The sequence below is a fragment of the Lytechinus pictus genome, chromosome 16, assembly GCF_037042905.1.
Source record: "Lytechinus pictus isolate F3 Inbred chromosome 16, Lp3.0, whole genome shotgun sequence".
NCBI lineage: Eukaryota > Metazoa > Echinodermata > Echinoidea > Temnopleuroida > Toxopneustidae > Lytechinus > Lytechinus pictus.
In genome coordinates, this window is record NC_087260.1 from 28,585,438 (window position 1) to 28,609,700 (window position 24,263).

General features: G+C 34.8%; 1 protein-coding gene across 1 annotated transcript in view; it reads left to right on the forward strand.

Annotated features, from left to right (window-relative positions):
• LOC129279145 (tetraspanin-6-like) overlaps positions 1–24,263 on the forward strand; it is a 36,390-nt gene that overhangs the window by 11,144 nt on the left and 983 nt on the right. The window contains exons 2-6 of the mRNA XM_054915248.2: positions 11,961–12,035; positions 12,643–12,744; positions 13,353–13,541; positions 18,743–18,826; positions 19,587–24,263. The exon at positions 19,587–24,263 is cut by the window's right edge and continues 983 nt beyond it. Coding sequence (XP_054771223.2) covers positions 11,961–12,035; positions 12,643–12,744; positions 13,353–13,541; positions 18,743–18,826; positions 19,587–19,655 — 519 coding nt within the window. The 3' untranslated portion in view covers positions 19,656–24,263. The remainder of the gene's footprint in view (positions 1–11,960; positions 12,036–12,642; positions 12,745–13,352; positions 13,542–18,742; positions 18,827–19,586) is intronic.

Here is a 24,263-nt window from a genome sequence, read left to right on the forward strand (position 1 = left end):
AGCTGCGCAAACGAAAGCAAGAGATTTAAAGACAACATATAATCAGCTTTATATTTTCAACACTGAACAGTGCACCGCTGATCATGTTTGTGTTCTGTAAATGAGTTTTCAATCATGGTTCATGTTGCTGTTTAAATTTTAAAATCGACATTGAATACACACTACATGTATGCTTTAGATGCTAACATAGAATTGCAATTATCATACACATACCATGCATTGATTGCTTCATGGAGGCTGCAAAATGGGAATGATTTTCTTTGATAGGAATCTCTACTGTCCGATCAGAAGTTAATTATAATAGTCACTGATGTGCAAGAATAATTTTGTTTGCACAAGCCAATAGCTCTGAGTCTCAGAGCGAGACGTTCAAACAGTTCACGTCCAGCAGAGATAAACATGACTAGCCTATTCACTTGTATTTCTTTTTATTATTAATTGAAATGGCAAATAACTGAACTCATTCAATGTACTGGTATGCATGAAATACAGAATAACTGATTTCATGTGCAAAGAACTATGTAAGCCTTTGAAGTAAAAAAAATTGAAGTGAACTCCATTTCCACTTTGAAATGAATATTTCCAATAAAAGTTTTGATCATACTGATACTATTATAGTGAAAATTATATTAATTTGCAAATTGAGCCTTTTAAATTAATTTCATATCAAATGACAAGTGCTAGGCTGCGAGGTTCAAAGCCCAGGATTAATTCATGCATTGTGGATCCTCAACTTCTCAATTGTGTATACACTGTACTGAGGCTTGAATCTATGACCCATTGAGTTTTTGAACTAATCTAGTGCATAACCCATTCCCTTAGACTTTTAGTGGATTGGAGATGTGTATTTAATTGTCTTTAATGCCCATTATTTCAGAGGTAGGGGAGACCGGGGTTAGTTGGAACACGGGGTAAGTTGAAACATTGTAATTTTCTTTAACGTCTTTAAAGCTAAATGATAGTAGTTGCAGTAAACACTGATTTTGTGAGAAAGTCTGTAAAACCAAGGTTAAGTATTACTATATCATCGTGGGTCTACATGTAGATCTGGTACAGTAACATAAACTGAACTCTGTGAAATCATAAAATCTAAGCTGAAAAACGATCACACTGAAGATCGCCAACACAGATAGGCACACGTGGGACAGTATATTATTATTGCTGGAATAAAGACCCGACGGAAGTGCCCGCATCCGCGCTTATTTTGCTTATTTCTCAGCAATTACACAATTTCTTCCAGAATCCTTTGGCACATATTTTTTATTCATACAAACAGACACTTGGGTGGTCATTATATTGGATTCTGTAAAAAGTCATTTTGAGATCGTTATCACAACTGGCATTTACCTTTAAATAAATTTCTGCAATACTGCCCTCAATTTATTGTCATTATCAACAGCCATCCACCATATTACAGACAACACATGTGCAACAAGCCTGGTGAAGTTAGAAAGGAATTTTTGTTTTTTTACCTTCTGAGTAATTTTTTTCTCTTTCAGAAATGTTTTATTAGTTCAGAGAAGTTTATAGATCAAGTTGGCCAGTTTGGGGGTATGATAGACACTTGTACCAAGCTACAAAATTAAGTTATTAATATGCCATGGTGAAGTCCCTTTTTTGTGCTGTAAGCTTATAAACGTCAAATGGGCCTCCGGGGTTAGTTGGAACAAAATTGAAGGGGCTAGTTGGAACATGTTCCAACTTACCCCAAACATAATTATGAATAAAAATATATAAAGTATTTCACACTCTTCTGAATATATCATGCTTGTTTTTGTCTCACCTGCATAGCAGAGTGAGACTATAGGCGCCGCTTTTCCGACGGCGGCGGCGACGGCGGCGGCGGCGTCAACACCAAATCTTAACCTGAGGTTAAGTTTTTGAAATGACAGCATAACTTAGAAAGTATATGGACCTAGTTCATGAAACTTGGCCATAAGGTTAATCAAGTATTACTGAACATCCTGCCTGAGTTTCATGTCACATGACCAAGGTCAAAGGTCATTTAGGGTCAATGAACTTAGACCATGTTGGGGGAATCAACATCAAAATCTTAACCTAAGGTTAAGTTTTAGAAATATCATCATAACTTAGAAAATATATGGACCTAGTTCATGAAACTTATACATAAGGTTAATCAAGTATCACTGAACATCCTGCTTGAGTTTCACATCACATGACCAAGGTCAAAGGTCATTTAGGGTCAATGAACTTTGGCCGAATTGGGGGTATCTGTTGAATTACCATCATAACTTTGAAAGTTTATGGATCTGATTCATGAAACTTGGACATAATAGTAATCAAGTATTACTGAACATCCTGTGCAAGTTTCAGGTCACATGATCAAGGTCAAAGGTCATTTAGGGTCAATGAACTTTGGCCAAATTGGGGTATTTGTTGAATTACAGCCATCAATTTGAAAGTGTGTTGGTCTAGTTCATAAAACTTGGACATAATAGTAATCAAGTATCACTGAACATCCTGTGCGAGTTTCAGGTCACATGATCAAGGTCAAAGGTCATGTAAGGTCAAAGAACTTTGGCCACGTTGGGGGTATTTGTTGAATTGCCATCATATCTCTATAAGTGTATTGGTCTAGTTCATAAAACGTGGAAATAAGAGTAACCAAGTATCACTGAACATCTTGTGCGAGTTATAGTAGTTTTCAAAATCAGCACTGCTGCTATATTGAATCGCGTGATGCAGGTGAGACGGCCAGAGGCATTCCACTTGTTTGTTTATCAGTTAGGTCTGAGTGGCATTTAAGGCTTATAGACCAGTTCGTAGTTAATTCATGGACAATTTTGGTCAAATGACCTTTCATTTCTTTCATTATGATAGGTAGATTTCAAAGCAAGATATTACGTAAGCTTGCCTTACATAGCAGGATGAAGAAATTGAATAGACCAGGTGACTAGAATAGCACACCAATGAACACTTTATGAAGGTATTTGTTGCATTCCTACTTTGAATGCATATCATAGCATGTTGTACAATGTACTTGGCAAACTGTGAAATACCAGTCGTTCGTGGACGAATTGCTGTTTTTTGTGGATGTAAATGAAAACCACAATTCAAAAGAATATTTGAATAATCAAGACATAAAGTTGGTGTTTATCTCATTAGATTTTAATCCACCATGTCACTTTAGTACAAATGACCTTCCTCTGATCATGCGTAGAATCTTTTGATCATGTGCAGAAAGGAACTACGAACTGGCTTATTGTAGGCCCCTGATGCAATATTAACCCTTATCAAACGGGGGGGGGGGGGGGTCAATTTGAGCCTTCCCTCGAGAAATTTGGTCACTACGCCGTCACGCGATTTTTTTTTACTACACTGCTCGCTGACTTTTTACTTTCAAGTCTTGCGCATCATTTGAGACCAAATTTGCGATGCCTGTGTGCGCGGTTTCGAAAATACGCAACATTTTGTATGTGCATGTCGGACCAAAAATTGCTCAAATACGTGATTCCATGCACAAGGTCAATGCAAATTGTGTTTTTCAACCAAAAGTCATAAATGTATGATTATTTTTTTACTTTTGTTGGTTCAAATAGATTTATTTTATGCTATTTATGATCGCAAAAGAGTCCCGACAAAGTTCATCAGAAAAAACAAAGGTTCGAAAAACAAAGAAATACAAAAAAAAATAAAATACATAAGAAATTATATTTTTTTGCAATTTTTGGTGGATATTTGTTATAAATGTGAAAATTGATACTCTCACCAAAAATTAGCATTCTACTAGGTTAATAAATAGAGTTAAATGCAAAAACACTTACCGGTAATTGCATGTTATCAAACGCACCCAAATATGCCGAATTCTACTACACAGTCTGCTAGCGTGAGTGGCTGTATAATAGAAAACATAAAGTTCAACAAATCCACACTTCAAATATTTTTAACTTGAAAAAATAAAGCATATAGGCTAAAACCATGTAATATTACAGTTTTAAGTAGTTTTAGTATAATTCTTAATTGACCATGCAGTGTTCCAACTTAATACCCCATACCATGTTCCAACTTACCCCGTATTGGGGTAAGTTGGAACGTTTGCGATGGTCTTGTTCAAGGTGGATTTTTTCAGTAACCATAACTGAGTTAAAAATTTTATGGGGTACATTTGAAGCCCTTAGATATATGCTTCAAGCTGATATATTGATTGTTTCTCAAATAAAATCTATTTGGATTTTACAGCCATTTTTGTCAAAAATGTTCCAACTAACCCCGGTCTCCCCTACATATTCATAATTCTAGTCATAAATATTGTGAGCTGATTGAGTAGAGTCGTTGAGGGATATGTGTTTAATCACCGATGTGTAATTGGATGCTTCATCCAACCACCTGCACCAATCTCAGGGCGTGTTTATACGCTCAAATTTGGGGGGCCAAAACGAGGGATGTGAAATGTTTGAAAACATGGTGGCATTCCTTTTCATGTTTAATATTTGAAAACATTGAGCTCCATTGCAGGCCAGGTAGAAAGTGCATTTTGAGATGTATGTATTGAAATTAACAAGAATAAAATGAGGAAAGTATTTAAATTTCATCCTTGATTCATGCTACTATGCAAGGGGTGGGGACGATCTCAGTTTTTGTTTTTTTGTGATCAACCCAAGCACACCTGAATTAATGAATAGTAACGATAATATGTCCATTTATATAGCGCAGTTATACTATGTGCATATACTCGACTTCTCTTTGATACTTGGTATCATATTATTACCCCGGCTGTAGCGTTCAAGGAATAAATCCTACCGGGTACTAGTCACCTCACCTGGGTCGAGTGCAGCACAATGTGGATTTTCTTGCTAAAGGAAATTACGCCATGGCTGGGATTGGAACCCACGACCCTCTGTTTCAAAGTCCGGAGACTAATCCACTGGCCACAACACTCCATGAACATTTACACCTGTTTCCCAGCCTCAGAAAACATGCAAATTTTGTGTTTAGGGATCATAACAAACATGCCCTGCGAAAAACAACATTTTTCTGCACAGTATCCCATGTGCACATTCAATGAATACAGCTGTGCCTCATCTATTTGCACTTACGATGGCTCTCTCCTCCAAATTTATCCAGACCCCTCAATCTAGAGGGGAGAGTGTTCTTTTTGACAAATGAATTGATGTCACATTACTGTTGGAGAATTTTATGAGGCATAAGATTTTACTATAATAACTTGGATGTGAACTTCACAGGGGCTACATGTACATGTAGGGGGGATTTGAAGGAGAGAGTTTAAATGCACATGAACAGCTATGGCGCAGCTATTGCAGACAAGTGATTCCTCTTTTGTTTTCCTACTCAAAATACCTACCATTGTGGGGAGGGGTGTCATCCGGAAGATAACGCAATGCTGCAATTAGATTTGCACCACTGACTATATTTTGAGAATATGAATGCTATCTATGTTTAAACTATGGGTATTATTTCAGATCATCTTTTCTTTAAGACGAAGACTAGACTGATGATGTGTTGTTGTCATTTCATGCCCCCTGTCTTCTGAAAAAGCGATTAGGGTATAGTGACATCAGACGGTTCACCTCGAACTTTAGATGACAGGTCATTTTCAATGGGGGCCCCTTTCTTCCTTCTTACACATTGCTCATACGACACTTGTTGCTGTTATATTCATTTTGAACAGAGGCATACCAAGGAGTTGCTGGTAACTCCTTGGGCATACACTCCTTCATAGGAAAGCTACTTGTACAGGGACCAAAGACTGATTTTGAAAGGCCTATAAATCAAAGTTTGATGGTCATACACATCCTTGATTCAATTCAATTTATTTACCATATATATCCAAAATATGATACAAAATAATGTATAAATTCAATAGCAACAAATAAATGCAATTTATACATTTACATCGAAAGTTAACATCCAGTATGGTATTAAAGAGGCAACCAAAAAGATAAAAATATTACTTACTGAAGAGATTGTGTGTGGGGGGGGGATGAGGGGGTCCCCTGGTTTAGCAGTCATTGCTAAACAGTTCAAAAGAAATTGTTAGTGGATGACATCAGTCTTCTTATTTGCATACCAATTTGCATATAACTGTTTCGTGAAATTAAGCAAAAAATTTAAATGTTGTAACTTTCTTATTTTACATCCGATATTTATGAAATTTTCAGTGTTGTGCTTCTTGGATTTTTCTCTTTGTATTCAAATCAGAATTTTGTTAGGGTGGACTTGTCCTTTAAACCTCTACTCAAACATGTAGGTGTACGTGTATTCATTTGTTAGAACATGCTTTTTGAAATCTAAAGCGGTAACCATCCACTTTAAGAGGAACACGTTCTAGTTTCTGAGCCCCTGAAAGCAAAGAGCTTCAATCTTCTCTCTAAAAGCAAACATACCCTTGCCAATATCAATGAAGCCATTGCTTCATTATTCTGTGAAAATTCTACAGAACAGACAATGTGGTTGACTTGTTTATTAAGAATGTGGTATCATGGACTGAATAAGGAGTGGCATTTATGTCCGTCTTGTCACAAGATGTGCAAGCCACAAAATAAAAATGAGTGTGAAGATGCAGAAATGGAAAGGAGGGATATAATGTGTAGAGTTACATGAGATACAAACATTAGATGTTAAATAAACCATGAACAAACAATTTGGTAAATAATTAACAACTACCAAATGAATTAAAATTATCAATTAATAAAATAATTTTAAATGAATTTGTAAACAAGCATGACAAATTGCATTGTGAAGCCATGTGCTGAATACTTTAAAAATGGCTCTAGAAAACTAAATAGCAGATTGTAAAATGAAAAATGACTCTTTTTTTTTCAAACTGGCCCCCAGAAAAACCAAAGTAATTTCAACCATGGATATATATGCCACAGTATGGTATACACTATACAGTGGTGAACCTACCATTCTTGAATGAATATAATATGGACATAACTAACTTCAAGCATTTACTAGATGACAGAAATTAGCACAAGATTCATCATCAAAGTGATGATTAAAACACTAACAAGATCAAATATGATTGTATTTTGGTTTTCATTTTGCCTGAATTGTTATTTGACATTTGTTTTGACAATTTCTGTGCTAGTATTGTGTAGAGATCTTGGAGTGTAAGAAAGGAACATGATTTTGTACATGAAAAAATGTCAATCAAATACTTCTGTTCATGGTAATTCATCAGCATCCGCCTTAATTTGCACATATGTGCAAAATGCAAATTCTTCACAAATCTTTTGAATTCTAGGCTTCATTAAGATTTTGCAGGTAGTAAATTGTTTACAAAATTTGTATTTTTTTTTAAAATCTTTGGGCATCATGCAATATATTGTTCTGACCATGTCCGGACTCTATGGCACTTCTGCATACTCATCAACAAATCAAAATTAAAATTGCATGTTAAGCAAATGCTGCTTGTAGCATTGATACGAAGTAAAACTGATGCTAATGAGATTGAACAAAATCTAATTTAGGGAAAACAATCTTGAGAATCATTTTAACTTGTTTTACAATACCGTACCTTAAACACTGGACGGGTACAGGCAAGCCAGGAGTTAAAGAAACATAAATATTTGGGGGAAAATCAGCAAGCAGTTATGTGCGAGCGCCTGGTCTGCTGTGCTAGCGATTTTGAATCGCGCACCTCGCCTGTTAATCAGACTATAATGTCCCCTTCTTTACGAGACTTTTAAACTCCCATGGACTGTGAAGAACTATTTCTTTATACCTTTGTTGTTTTATTTGTAGCTTCTCTTAAACTGTAACTGACTTTTGAAATATTTTTCTAATTGTTAATTTCTGCAGTAATCATTCAACTTTCTTTTCCGAAAAATCACTGGCTAATAATGTTATAACCCACTTTACATTTATATTTATATTTTTGTTCAGATCATATTACTTCCACGTCCTCTTATTTTTAATTTAAATTCCTTTCGAGATAATTCATTCATTACTCCGATTCCTCCAACTATTATTATTATCACCAACACAGTGTTTCTTTAGAATCATTATCAAGCATATCGAGAACAATCCCAACCCAGATTACTGTTTCATTTATAATGTTTATACATGTTTTTCTCCTTCAATTTCACCCAAATTAATAGCTTTCTTTTTTTCTTTTCTAAAAAGGAAGCATTATTTCATACAATCCACTCTTTAATCTACATGTATTGCTATCCATTCAAAATTGGTTAAATATATATTTATGTTAAAATGTTCATTATGTTAAAGGTATATACATTTAGTCTACTCCTAACCTTTCCCCATTCCTGCTTTTGACATTACTTCTCCCTCTGTATACTTTTCTCTTTGTATCCCCTTTCCAATATTGTACATTAGTAAACTTTATTATAATTTTTTTTTACTGTTTCGCTTGTTTGTTTACTGAAATTTTACTCTGTACAAATTCATGTAATTCAGCCTTTGGCTGCTAATTGAATTTTTATCACAATAAATACCATTTATCTATCTATCTATCTATGCTTGTAAAGGCCTGGTCCCGTTGGCCGACGGAATCAAAACTTATTTATAACAGATACAGCGGACAAGCAACATTTTGGGGTGGCTCCATCCGTTTTCATCTGCTCCAGACAATGGACAAAATGGGCAAACAATGAAATCACAGTGGACAGATGCTCGATGGATATAGAGCGTATGAAACACATGAACAGAGTACACAACGGGTACATAACGTTTTCCAACGGATGGCAAAATTCTTTTCCGCTTTACATCCTCTCTGCATCCGTATTAGTGCAGTGGGACCAAGCCTTAAGTAACTTCAAGAACTTACCCCCCAAAAGGTCTGCTTTGGATATGTATGAATGCAGAAAAATAATTTATCAAGTATTTTGAAGCCTAGCAAGTTTTTGCAAAGTTTATAGATATTCTGGTGATTAAGTCACTCTGAATATACCTAAAGTGGATCAACTCCAGAAGATTTTATATTAAACACTTGAACCCTCAGCCTTAGATTACTCTGGTCAGAGCATCAGAGTCGAGGTAAAAATATGTATTATACTGAAGTTAATTCATGTTCAGTTGGGGATAAGCCCATGTCCAAATCAGTGTGCACTGTTAGAGTTGTGGTGAATCGGAAAAGAATTTTCCTAAATTTTATTTTTGATTATGAAGTAATAGGTTGTTTTGAGACAGTAATGATTTTTATTTGGGGCAGTCTGCTTTCTTATGAGGAAAAATCGTAAAAACATGCAGAAACTTTCAAAACAGGTAATGCAATTACTGACTTCGGTGAAAAACAGACTCAAAATGTCTGCCAAGGCGTAACTCCCCAGTGAGCAATGCTGCTCAGTTGCAGATTCATGATCATGAATAGCTTTAAGAGGGAAGGAGCTTTCCCACTCAATATCGTTTTATTAAAAACTGCTTGAGCTGTGAATATGCTGGAAGCAGCCAGATACATGTACATAATAGATTACTGATAAATTACTCTACATATAATATGTAAAATTCTATATGGGGTATGGATGGTTAAGGGACCTTTTACACCTGATGAAGTGAAAAGAATAGTGTATATCCGCATGACATTTGCTTCTCCATGACGACCTATGTATTCCACCTTTCTGGCATCATCTCACTTGCTAGGATCGCATCGCTCGATAGGGTGACACCTAGCCATCTACACTTTGCTATAAAATCAAGTCTGCTTCAGCTATTCCTCCCACACACACAAACCAACCACCGGCGACTGATCCAGTATTAATACTTAGCTTGCAATTCCAAACCCTTTTAAATATTTATTTACTCCAAATTAGTCATAATTTGGAAATATAATGGCAATTCTTAACCTTGAGACTTTTGCTATAAAATTTAACTGTCCATATACAAGTTGATTACCATATTTTTCTGAGACATTCTGTTTAAAAGCGTACGTACAAAATCATTAGATTTGGTCTTTCCTAATTTTGTTGAAAGGATTTCCTAATTATTGCAGTTTAGAGGTTGATGCAAGTATAAAAGGTCTAAATTAAAAGATTTTCAAGCCCTTTGTCCAATGGACCAACTACTATATGTACCATTGACCCAAACTTATTCTGAGAGTTAGGCAATGACCAAGACATTCTGGGATCCTGTTTTAAGTCTTCTATATGAGTCTGCATATGGAGACTAATATAAACCAACCTTATTGACTGGCCATCTAACAGAATGCAGGAAGGCAGATAGTTATCGCCATGGTAACCCATCCAATCCCTTAGACAGTGTCTCATCAGCATAGAAATGGATTGAATGTTCCGCCCAAGGCCCCCTTCTTCTACAGTAGATTACATTTTTAATGGAAAGGACAGCTTTCCACTCCTTGTAGGTCATTGTATATTCTCCTTTGTTACATGTAGTTTAAATGATAAAATGATGGTAATGACAGAGCTGTAATTTCAACTTCATTATGTATGTTTGTTTATGTAGATTCTTAATTTATAGGTTATGCTGCTGTATCCATGGATGCATCAGCAAATTGACTGGCTGCTCCAAGATCTCTACTACAGATAAAGCGTCATTTCTATATAAGTGACATTGACATTGTGATATTACAGCCTATATGTTGTTGAATTCCTCTCTGAGAGAATGTAAATGCATTATTCATGAGCCGTGCTGAATGAAGTGTAATCACAAAACAAGATTTCAGAAAATGCATTTGGGATAATATTTATACATTTTTGGGGTGTATTAAATTTCATGATAAGCAAATAAATGTTGGTCATTAGATTTGATAAGGGTTCCCATTCTGAATTTCTTTCATTGAAAAAAAAAATAATGTTAAGGCAAAGTGTTGAGAAAATTAAACACTTTGCCTTGAAATATATATCTACATTTTTTGTTAGGGGGGGGGGGTTCAAGATCGAAATAAAAACTCAAGCCCCAATTGCTCCCATCCAGAATCAACAGGAAGCAAGCAGAAATAGTCTATACAGTGCGTATCGAAAAAGGTTACACTTAGAAAAAATCCTGTAAAATTATACATTTGTAATATCCTGAAGATTTTTCCACATTTTTACATTGGTACAGATCTATTTAAGCAAATGACGACATAACTGTCAAAAAAAAATTCCGCTTGATTGAGCACCACTTGCTTTTAAAAAGTTAGTGAAAAATGATTTGCACAGAACTTTGAAATAGTTATGCGAATAAAAGTAGACCTTAATTACGAAGATCATGTGGAATTTGCTTTTTAAATTGATTTGAAGATATCTTTTACCTTTTTAAACTTGTTTCCTTGCCCAAAACACTTCGAAGGGTGCATTGCGCCCCACCCCACTCCCCCACACACCGAGGCCATCGTGACGATATTTGCTTTACACTGAACTGTGATTTACATGAAACGGCTTAGGCTTGATTTTCATTTTGTTAATCATTGTCAAGCTTGGAAAAAGTGTGGAGAAACAAGTATTAAATGAAAAATGAAATGTAAACCCACTTTAAATGATAAAAACTTAGTGAAAAAATGCTGGAGATGTCTGATATAAATTTTTGTTCAGATTCAGTTATGTCCTCAGATCCAGCTGGCACAAAAAGGGTAAAGGTTGTGCTTACTAAGTGTTGATATTTCAATTTGGGTGGCAAACTTGTTACAAAATGCTTGAATGTATCCGTTTTTATTTCAATTGACTAAAAGTGCAAGGGAAATGTATGAGAAATGTTTCGCAGGGTAAGTTTGATTCCTCCATTTTCCCTTGACACAGCGTGAAAACGAGCTTTCTGCAAGCTTTACAAGAATGGACAGTGCTATTAAACTCAAGTGTAACATTCTGTCAAAACTTTAACTTTCATTGGATAGATGAGACCCAAACCCAAGATTCTATGTGAAAAAATTACCCACATGTTGTAAATATTTTAATTCCCAGTGCTTTTACAAAGTGTAAACTTTTTTTTTATACGCACTGTATATCTATTTTCTTTTTTAACTATTATCTAATTTATTATGTTTGGACATCATCAATTAATTGTAATATTTGTTTTCTTTGCAGTACACTGTTATGGTCTTTGTGGTCTTCATCGCACTATTTGCCTGTGGAATTGCTGGGTTTATATTTGAAAAAGGAGTAAGTACTTATAAATATTCATGCATGGAAATGATAATTAAGATAACGATGTATTACTTCATACCGGCACTTATCTTTTGCCTCATTGAATAAAAAGTAGGATATCAAGGTCCTGTTGCATAATACTGTCATGGAAACTTTGACATCCAATGGCAACTACCATGGTAATAGTGCTCATCAGCCAATCAAAAACAAGGATGCAATGAAAGTTTTAATGGTAACTTTTATGCAACGGGGCCCAGAATGACAATTAATACATTGGATATAATGTGAATGTTTGAGTATTATAAATGGTATCTTTTTGAAGGAATTTAAGAGGTCTTGTAGCCGCTATATTCACACATTTTCATGATTTATCATAGTGTCATAATTTCTGAACACTTTTGTAGATGTATATCGATGGCTGTATTTCTGTCAGCAACAAATTATCCTTATTTCAAGTGAGGTTATGGGGATGTGGCAAATACTTATTCATTGAAACACAGAAGTCTTTAGCTTTGCTAAAGGCAAGGTAATCCTGCTACTGCTATACAATATTAGCAAGTATATATATAATTACTCTGAGTATTATTATTCATGATTCCTTTGTTTTTAATTTTCGTTTCAGCTTACATCAAGCTTCAAAAGTGGTCTTGCAACACATATTGAGGAATATGGAGCAACAGATACAGATGGACTTGACAAATATGTTGATAATCTTCAAGAAACTGTAAGTTATCTGTCAGTGTCCATCCAATTCCAACCAATCCTGTGTTCTGGATAATTTTTTTTAGAACAAACCTTGATTTAAAGGTCAAAGTTCAACCATCAACAATATTGTTGATTGGAATAAAAATAAAGAGATAAATCAAATAAGCATTAAATTGAAAATATATCATAATCGGATGAAAAGTTTATTTTTAAAGGTTGTGTCAGAAGTTGATGTAACAGTAATAAAAATTAAAGTTAGCCCTCAATATAGTTTGCAAAATCTAAGATCTTGCAGTGTTTGTATGTACTTGTGATAATGATGATGATAATTATGATTATCATTATTTTCATTATTATTAGTATTGTTGTTGTTATCATTATTATGTTGTTGTTGTTGTTGTGATTGTGGAATATGAATAAATCAAATCATTCAATCAAGCAATCAATCAAAGTATATTGAGTTTACATATGCATGAACTAGACATGTAGTATTGTACACACATTCTAATCTGAAAATAATTTGTATAAAAATATTAAGTTAGATCTAATTAAAATTGAATAAATCAGTACATGCTACTTAACCTCATATTTATTATGATACATATGGCCTCCTTTATTCTCCTAAAGCTATTCTGCTGCGGGGGTACAAACTACTCAGACTGGCTGGCAGGTACCACATGGTCAGAGTCCCATACAGACACTGTACCCGTTAGCTGCTGCAACACAACAGTAGATGCCCAGGTCTGTGAAGACGCCAAGCCAAAGGATGGTGTCCAGATATCGGGCAACAATGGAACGCTATATATATTTGATGAGGTGAGTTGCAAGGAAAATTGATAATTTGCTGTACTTGGGCACATTAAGTGGTTCAGGGGGAGGTTTCTCAGAGAGCTAAAAGATAAGAAATATGTTGTTTTCAATAACTCATTATTTTTGGGTCCGCACCGTGCCCGCCCTAAAGATAGTCCGCACCACACAATAAAAATTGCGTTCAGTAACTTTAGCAGAGCCACAATACTTTTATGATCACCCATTAAAAAACTCAGGCACGCGGGTCTGGGGCTGCTCTGGTGCTGATAAAAGCAGCACCAAAATAGCCTGGGCCTGGCGCAGGCTATTATAGCCCGCGCCATTCATAAACTCAAATTTTTTTCGACTTAGCTCGGGACTGGTCCGGACCAGTGAGTTACTGAAAGCGTTATTAGAGTCGTGCTTAAATGCCAATGCACACGTGTTTTGAATGCATGGTCTGATTGATGGCTATGTGGTAGTATGTGTCCTGTGGGCATGTTCTGATCAATCTGGTGATGCATTATATGCTGCCACTGAAAGTTGAGTGCAACTCACAAGTTATACTTAAACCTTTGTTACGGAGGTGCCGTGGCCGAGTGGTCTAAGGCACCTGACTATATATTGAAAGTCTGAGGTTCGATCCCTGGCCGCGGCACCTATGCCCGTGAGCAAGGCATATAATCGGCAATGCTCTTTCATCCCGCAATTAAATAAATGGAAATGCTATATGCGTTCTTGATAACTAGATGTGCACTTGTTTTTTTTAATCTTCGTGAAAATACCCCTGGCTATTAAAGTTATGTTTGTATATATTGAGCGTTAAAGTTGGATTACTTTTTATATTTGTTGAGGTGGGTTGCAGAGAAAAATTGATATTTTGCTGTACAGGTTGGGACCCTGCTTACAAGCACTTTGCTTATTAAGGTTATCCCTCCATTTTTGTCTCACCTGCATAGCAGAGTGAGACTATAGGCGCCGCTTTTCCGACGGCGACGGCGGCGGCGGCGACGGCGACGGCGGCGTCAACACCAAATCTTAACCTGAGGTTAAGTTTTTGAAATGACAGCATAACTTAGAAAGTATATGGACCTAGTTCATGAAACTTGGCCATAAGGTTAATCAAGTATTACTGAACATCCTGCCTGAGTTTCATGTCACATGACCAAGGTCAAAGGTCATTTAGGGTCAATGAACTTAGACCATGTTGGGGGAATCAACATCAAAATCTTAACCTAAGGTTAAGTTTTTGAAATGTCATCATAACTTAGAAAATATATGGACCTAGTTCATGAAACTTATACATAAGGTTAATCAAGTATCACTGAACATCCTGCATGAGTTTCACATCACATGACCAAGGTCAAAGGTCATTTAGGGTCAATGAACTTTGGCCGAATTGGGGGTATCTGTTGAATTACCATCATAACTTTGAAAGTTTATGGATCTGATTCATGAAACTTGGACATAATAGTAATCAAGTATTACTAAACATCCTGTGCAAGTTTCAGGTCATATGATCAAGGTCAAAGGTCATTTAGGGTCAATGAACTTTGGCCAAATTGGGGTATTTGTTGAATTACAGCCATAAATTTGAAAGTGTGTTGGTCTAGTTCATAAAACTTGGACATAATAGTAATCAAGTATCACTGAACATCCTGTGCGAGTTTCAGGTCACATGATCAAGGTCAAAGGTCATGTAAGGTCAAAGAACTTTGGCCACGTTGGGGGTATTTGTTGAATTGCCATCATATCTCTATAAGTGTATTGGTCTAGTTCATAAAACGTGGAAATAAGAGTAACCAAGTATCACTGAACATCTTGTTAAACAATATGTGTTTGTATTTCATGTCAGATTTTATATTTTTATTTTTAAAGATGGTAAATAAATTGAAATTTCAAATTGAGGTTTTTTGTGGGAATAGTTCTTTTCATTCCAAATTAAATGTTTTATTTAAAGGAGAATGAAACTCTTGGAGCAAGTTAGCTTTTGTGAAAGCAGAAAAATCAAAGAATAAGATCAACAAAAGTTTGAGTAAAATATGACTAGCAATAAAAGAGTTATGAGCATTTGAATGTCGAGATCACTAATGCTATGGAGATCCTCCCATTGGCAATGCGACCAAGATCTGTGATGTCACACACGTACAACTCTCCCATTTGGACTCTGAAAATATACCCCAAAACATCTCTTTTTGCTCATTGTAATCATATGACAAATGATTCATCAATGATATAATGTTGTGAAACCTCTGTACTTGTCCTCTCATAAAGAGAACACCTCACCTTGCAGTGCCTTGTGATAGACTCTATAAAAGTGAGAATATAAGTGAAATAAGTACTAAAGTAATGAGGGAGTTGCACGTGTGTGACATCACAGATCTTGGTCGCATTGCCGATTGGAGGATCGACATGGCACTAGTGATCTCAATATTCAAATGCTCATAACTTTCTTATTATTCATTCAATCTTCCTCAAACTTTCAACAATATGTTTCTTTGATTTTTCTCTTTGATATTGATTCAGCTGGTTTCAAGGGTTTCATTCTCCTTTAAGCCTAAGATTCTAATGTACTGTAGGTTTGTTATGCAACCCTTTCACTTGAAGAAAGTGGTCTGAATTTTCAGCCTATATGCCCTGACTTTGACATATGAATTGAAGGCGAAATAAAACAAAAAGTTGCATTTGTACTAGACTTGTTTCCAAACCTATTTGTTGAGAGGGTTTCAAACAGTGTTTTTTAATGTAGACTAATTCATGGGTGTTATTTTTTGCAACTTGTCTAGATGCTATATTTGGACAGTTCAGTAATAGCCCTCAGCTCTATCTTTAAATAGTAGGATAATTGTGTTTGAAAGCTATTAGCATCAATAAGTTGGGTTCTTGACAATAAATATTTTTCTGTCTAAAATGTCAATATTTACATAACACAAGTAAATAATTCTAAATATGAGTGCATTAGAATGTAATGTCACTTGTTGGCATTTTGTAAATTATATAATTGAAAAAGTAGATCATCGCAAATCTCAAAATGTCAACATTTGAATAATCAACCTCCGTATGATTCTCAGCAAAATGTCATGGAATTGTTAAGTAATTCAGAATGAAAATTGTTTGTGGTTAGATAGAAGTCTTGTAGGGAATTGAACAAGATATTTTGGGGTATACTATATTGTATATAAAAGTGTTTTACTCAATTTACAATTTGGAAATGCCACATCTAAAACAACTTTTACCAGCAAGGGAAGAAAAGGTTTCTTGTGTTGACATATTCATAATTAGAAAGCATATGTTTATGAATTTTGAAAAAGTATTTGTTGAACTAATATATCAAAATAACCAAATCAAAGCCTATATCTAAAAATAAATAAATAGAGGGTTGTGTGCTTGAATCCCAGTCATGTGATGTTTTCCTTCTGCAAGAAATTGATCCACATTATGTTGCACTCTATCCATGTGAGGGAATGGAACCTGGCAGAATTAAAGGGGAATCCTACCCAAATAAAAACTTGTTTTTATAAGGAAAAGAAAAATCAGAGAAGTTGATAGGTGAAAGTTTGAACAATATTGGACAAACAACAAGAAAGTTATGAATTTTTAAAAGTTGTAAATATTGGTAATCACTATACCCATGGAGACTTCAAATTGGCCGCATATGGGATGTAAGGCAAGGACTACTCTTCCATGTACTCCAATACATATTATGGCTAAAATGTCATTTTCCCCAAAAGTTTTATTTCAAATTATATTTTTCTTTCATGAGGATATAAATAAATACTACCTGGGTTATATTTAGATTACTGCCCCAGGGGAATGGGTACTTAGGAGAAAACCACAAATCCCTGATAATAAAGTACATGGCCTATGGGAAAGTTGTCCTTGCCCCTTGTCATAATTTACTTACCCAGTTGCCAATTTGAAATCTACATAGTATTAGTGATCTCAATTTTAAAGCAGCTATAACTTTCTTATTGCTTGTCGGATTTCTTTCAAACTTTCACCATTCTGTTTAATTTTTTTTCTCCTTCCCAACGCAACATTTTATTGCCAAGGCTGGATTCGCCTTTAATTGCCCCAAAGCATTGAGTGCCAGAACTAAGCGGTTGTTCGAGCTAAAATGGGGGTAATAGCAGTTGCGCTTTGTATCTTCTGGAAAAAGTGTGCCGTATTCCCAGCTATTACAGCGAAATTTAGACCACCCAAGTGAGACATCAAAAACGATCTTTATAAAGCAGTCTTTATGAATGATTTCCTGTTGCGCTAGGAAATACTATTCTAGGGAAACCAAACTGTACAGACAGGTGGTCCTTCTATATATACAAAGGATGTTTGATTGTGTGAGTGGGTGATTTCAAGTCCGGTGTTGGTGTTGGAAGCACAATTTGGATTGCATTTCCTAGCTCCAAATCTTATTCTGAGTTTACACAAATATAATCCATATATAAAATCATAATTGGTCATTTTGCCTCCGACGGAGATTCTGCTAGGATCAAAAGCTTAGGCCCCTTTTGACTCTCTAAATATTATCCAGATCACAATATTGACAGCTCAACATCTAGTGAGTGACTTTTCAGGACCATCTTCATTTTATGTTTTGGTGTTATGCTCGTGTAAAAATTGATGTAACACCAACACCAGAAGGTCAACACTGAATTTTAAATCACCAATTGTTATCAAGAGAGTTGTTAAAATTATATGCAACAGGCATTGTATTGTATTGTATTTATTTAATTAAAGATAAATACCAGTTCTGGTAACGATCACAAAATCAGTTCAAACAGAATCCAATAAAATAACCGCCCAAGTGTTTGTATGTAGAAATTTTTAAAAAGGGGGGCAAATGGTTGTGGAAAACAAGTGTAATTGCTGAGAAATGAGCAAAATAAGCACGGAATCCAATAAACTGTTGGGTATTTTTCCCCAACAATATTAATGCACTCTCCCACATATGCCTTTTTGTGTTAGTGATCATCAGAATTATCGGTTTTCAGCTAAAATTCAATGATTTCACAGGGATAAGTTGATTTCAATGTACCAGATCTAGATCTATTATAATATAGTGGTAATTATCCTTGATTTTAATTGCTTTCTCATTAAATAGTTGTTCGCTGCAATTACTTTCTTTTACCTTTAACCACAGTAAAACTCACATTCAGTCAGAACATACTATCAGGAATCATGACTTGACGATGTTTCTCTCCTTCCTACCTGTATCTGTCTGTTTGCAGGGCTGTTCTGCTAAGGTGTCATCATTCCTGAGCAGTAAAATGGGCATCATTGCTGGCAGTGCTCTTGCATTTGGAGCTTTCCAGGTAAGCTCAATATCCATCAAGCCTCGTTCTGATATGATGCAACTACGTTAAGATACGATGGAAAAATGTTGCTCGAACAAAATTGTATTCATTCATGGTTAGAAAAATCACACTTCTTTTACTAAATAAATACAGATATATGTTTCAAGTCTAAATGTTCTAATATTGTGCTAACAGACTCATGACATCATGTGGATTTCATTTTGTCATGTTATTTTGTTATTGTCATGTTATATAATTTCATGTCATAATGATTTTGTTATTATGTCTTATGTTGAATGATGTGGAGACAAGGAGTAGGAGAGTAGCTGAAAATTGGGCGGACAGACCGGCTTGCCTTCAGACAAAAACTTTGATGTCAGATTAGGAGACTGATTTTTTTAAAGGAAAATTGAAAAAAAAAAATGTAATTGCAAAGATAATGGACAGAAGGGATATTAATTTTCTATGTTCCTCAATAAGAATGTGAATAGGAATCCCAGGGCAGCACTTGCATCCTTTGGCAAGGCATTTATCTGCTTTTGCCACTTTCCAACCAGGTGTAGTACATGTATGCCCGTTGAGAAGAAATTCCTAGAATGCTCGAGCGCCTGATCAAGGTTGCCATGCTAAAGCCGGGGAAATAATACTGTTATCGTGTTAAGCAGGGCCGGCTGGGAGAACAGTTGTCAGAACTGAAGTGGCTACCTGGTTAAAATATGAAATTTCTGTTATCACTGATACTAATTTTTTTTCAACTTTTTTCTCTTTTTCTTTCCAGTTAATTGGAATTGTGCTATCCTGCTGCCTTGCCAAGATGATTAATGCCAATAAATATGAGATGATGTGAGGTAGTCTACTTAAATGATGCACCATCATGTCACATTACAAGTTGGAGACTAATCACAGCAATCTCTTCACATCTCCCTACGTATTATGTTCATGCCAAAATTATGTTTGCCCAGAATTTGATTTCCCCAATTGATTAAAATTTAGCTGTGTTTTTGGACTTAAGAGAAGAGATAAGGGTCCCGTCTTGTACAGAGCTACGATTGATCTGATCACCTTCAACGATGGAAATCCATCAATGTCATAATTTTTTCATCCAGGAAATTGACACATCATCCCTTTGAAAGAAAGAAATCAAGGCCTAGTCACACAGATTAGTAATTGATTTTAGGACTCATCTTTAAAGTGATTGCTTAGTTCAGTATTTGCTAGGGATTGATAAGGACAATTGTACAATCAATCGCTAATTTTGTGCTGCAAGGCCCAGTTCTTTGCGGAATACAATGAAACCGGCTGATATTATGCCGTTAAAAATGATAATAATATTCATGGGGAGTACTGGTGACTCTGCCTATGTCCAATCTCCTGTAACCCCCAAAATCTGTTTGACCTACATGAAATTGAATTAGAATTTATTATGAACTCTCTTCCATATTCTGGGCCCGTAACACAAAGGTTAGCGATTACTTGTTAATTCGAAAGAGCAATTAAGATCGATTTACTGAGCAAACAGACATGCAACGATGGTCTTGATAGGCCCCGGTCAACAACAATGCTTTGAGTTAGACACTAATTTGACTTAAGCCCGGCTCACGCTCTGCGATTTGTTGTGATCCGATTTTCAAAGAAATAATAACATTTGACATAAACATTCCAACAAAAAATCTTGATGATCCGAGGTCAGGATTGTTGTAGGACTACTGAAATCAAACTTCAATGTAATACTACCCTCAATGTAGGAATAAAAGAAAATTCAATTCCAAATCGTAATGACGTCAATCATCCGCTGCAACTTGAAGCCGATTTGGAATTTACTCAGACAACAGGGCTTGCCGCAAAGCAAAATTATGATTTCATTGTTCTTAACATTATGCCAAACTTCAAATAAAGTAATTTTTCTTTTTGGAACTTTCATAGTATCTAATGCAAAATGAGATTTAATGTTGTATTGGATCGCACAGTGTGTGAGACAGGCTTTATGGAAGATCTCCTTATGCGGATCCTTTCAAAAGTGCCAAATCCACATTGATTATGTGCTCAAGGCTCTGAGGAAACTAAAAGCATGGAGGGAAGTGACAATGAGATCAACAGTCACAACAGTGAAAGGAAACTACTGGAAGACAATTTTAAACAAATGGGTTTTAAGGCAATTAACATTTAAAATATTTTGAATATGATGTTGCAATTTATTTCACGGGACAAATCTAGCATGTGCAAATGATCAATCCCCTATAATCCTTAGATATGGGTAATAATCTTGGGTTTTTCTTTATGGAGTCTGTATTGCTGATGTGACTGCAGCGTAAGTGCTAAGAGTGATCTATAGCTGGATCATAAATAATTTTTATTTCAAAATATATAGTCACTCAGATTGTTTAGTTGATAACTGGAAAAAGCTGTAATTCTCCAGTTTTATCATATAATCACTGATGAATAGTCTGGAAAATTAGCGATGAAAAATCAGAAAAAAAATACATCAATGGATACATTAAATTGAAAACTTTATGAATATATAACAAAATAGAAATATAGCAAGAATCATGTTCATAGAAATATATCCAGATTCATGTTAATAGAAATATATCAAGTATCATGTTAATGTTTAGCAAGGAAACTAGCTACAAGATGTGCAATTGTACAGTCTTAATTTCTGTATTAAGCTGGTGATATCTATATCATTTTTCAACTAATTGGTAATGTACACATCTTACTCTTTTCTTATACTATCACATTTATCTATTTAGATATGTCAAGGAATTATTGCATCTTTTTAAAGGAGTTTACAAAAAGCAAACGTTTCTTGTTTGATTGGATAATTTGGTCCATAATGTGAACAAGGGCCCTATATGCCATTTGATATCAATGGCACTAAAGACCTGTGTTCACATGATGGATTTGATTTGATCTTTAGCAAATTGTGTGAAACATAAACATGAAAATAATTGTTTTCACCTCAGAAAATATGTGGTTTTCATTTAATAAACTTCTTCTTTCATTTCTTGTATGCCTATACATATATTTTTAAGATATATTATCTTATCCATTGCTTTTATGTAATCAAAATTAATAATATTGAAACTTGATAGAATTTTATTTCATTCAAATTTTTTATCAAAACATCAGCATTATTGAAGACAGTTATGAGTGGTCGATTGCCCATTTTCAAATGCTGCTAATATTCATTTATGATAATTGTACAGCTGTACCATCTTATTCTAATAGTCTTGTTTCAGGTGCTTGCAATATATGCAAAGCAGGGTAAAACTGGTCACGCTTATGAGGATCATGCGACTAAAGGTTCACATTTTTAGCATGTAATATAGGAATTCAGGATATATTTATTTTTATTATTAGGCTGATATAGATATGCTTCTGCTATTTTTAGTGTTATTTTCCCAGCATTTTGCTTTATTTATAACTGGTAGAATTGATAGATTGATATATGTATTCACCCTTGATTTTTTTATATGAGTTTATGCCGTTCTGCATGTTAATAATAGGTAGATTTTGCATTTACTTCGCGGAAACTCTCTACAACGCATCGATTCCTTTGAAAATGCAGTTAAAATCACAATGGAGAGCAGAGAGGCTTTTGTTGAAAGTTGGTGGACTGGGACAGCAGATCATCTGAAGATTTTCACCGGAAGAACAATTGCAAATATGTTGTTGTCCGGAGTCAAGGAATTCTGATGCTGTCCCTGTCCAACCAACTTTCGACAAAAGCCTCTCAGCTCTTCATTGTAGAGACTGGCCCCGTAGTAAACGCGAAAAGTCCGGAATGTGTGGATAGAGGGGTTTGCATCTTCTTTAAAAGACATTTTGAGCCTACTATTGTACTTCTCACCTTTTTCCATTATTTATTATTCAATTCATTATTGTGTTATTAGAGAGATATAACAAGTAAGCAAATTTGAAGAAAGAATAATCATCAATTTTTTTTAAATCAAATGATTCGTCATGATAACTTCACTTTTATAGTTTTTACCTTGGAAATGTCACTGTTTTGAATTTTTTAACATTAATACAGATAATGTTTGAATTTGAAAATTAACCAATGAGCTAGTAGTTGCTTGTAAATCATTAAATGCCATATACAGGTACTAAAGTTGCTGCCATTATTTACAATATTTGTATTCATTGTTAATTTTAATGTGATTTTGGCAGGTAATTGCTCCCAACAGGCAGTGTATGGCATGCAATGAATTTTATTAGAATCATCCTTATGTGTGAGTTTTAGGTACCGTAAGTCAGATGCCAATTATTCTATTATCTTGTTGCTTTTATGGGTAGAAAACTATGCATTTCTATCAAAAATTGTTCACATATTATAATGCTTGTGTTCACTTTCTATAATGCAAGAAATATACAAACATACTAACTCTATTCTTAATTGCAAACTATGCACTGAAATGTGGAAATGATATACTAACTCATTGGGCTGAATGTTATTTTACATCTTTATTGCATGCACTCAGAATCATGTATGTATTTGTATAGATATATCTTATCAAAACATGTAACCATTAGTTAAGTCAAATTATCAAGTTTAGTCAAAAGTTATGTAGATATGATGTTAGTTGTTTTGTGAATATGTGTACTAAAATGAGGATATATCTCTTGTGCTTTGTACTCAAAATTGGATTTCATTCATCAGCTTTTTAGAGCTAAACAAGAGTGGAAATAATTGTTTTATTTTGATTTGCAATGAATACTAAGTGGCCTATTTTAAATTCAAATTAATGTTTTCATCAATCATTTTCTGCAATGTGTGGCTAATAATTCAGTCATACATGAGGATAAATGCCTTACCAAAGGGGACCAGCCCACCATGTGGGAATGAATAGAACCCGGGTCACCAGAATACGGAACCGGAATACGAAACACCCGCTCTACAGACTGAGCTTATCGCGCCAAAGTCCAAAACTAGAAAGAAGACATTTTTTATACACCATTTACTGATCCCTTAACAAAATCTGCCAACATGACCAAAGTCAGGCAAGCAAGTTTAGATGTTATTATTTATTAATATTTAACAACAATATTGTACAAGTATACAATTTTCTCTGATATGCTGCCACCTTCTATCTTGTAATTGTATGGCTGTTTGAAGAAATTTTTAAAAGGTGTTTTTTTTTTCTTTTATAAAACAATAAAATGTTAGAGGCAATACTGTGAATTATTGATCAACACATTTTGTGAATGTAATACTTTTATTAAGTTTGAGTTTATGAATCCTCATCTTTGCAATTTCCTTTCTTCTGAAAGAGGTTTCTTTAAACTCATGCTGTAAGATGTGCTGAGTGTGCTTTGGGAAATCTCAAAATATTTCCTGTTAGCACCATTTAAATACCACACTTGTCTGCACATATCAAAGGGTGCCTTTATTGAAAAACAATATTGAAGAAATTAAAAAATACTCTTGTTAAAAGTAAAATTAAAGTTTAGAATG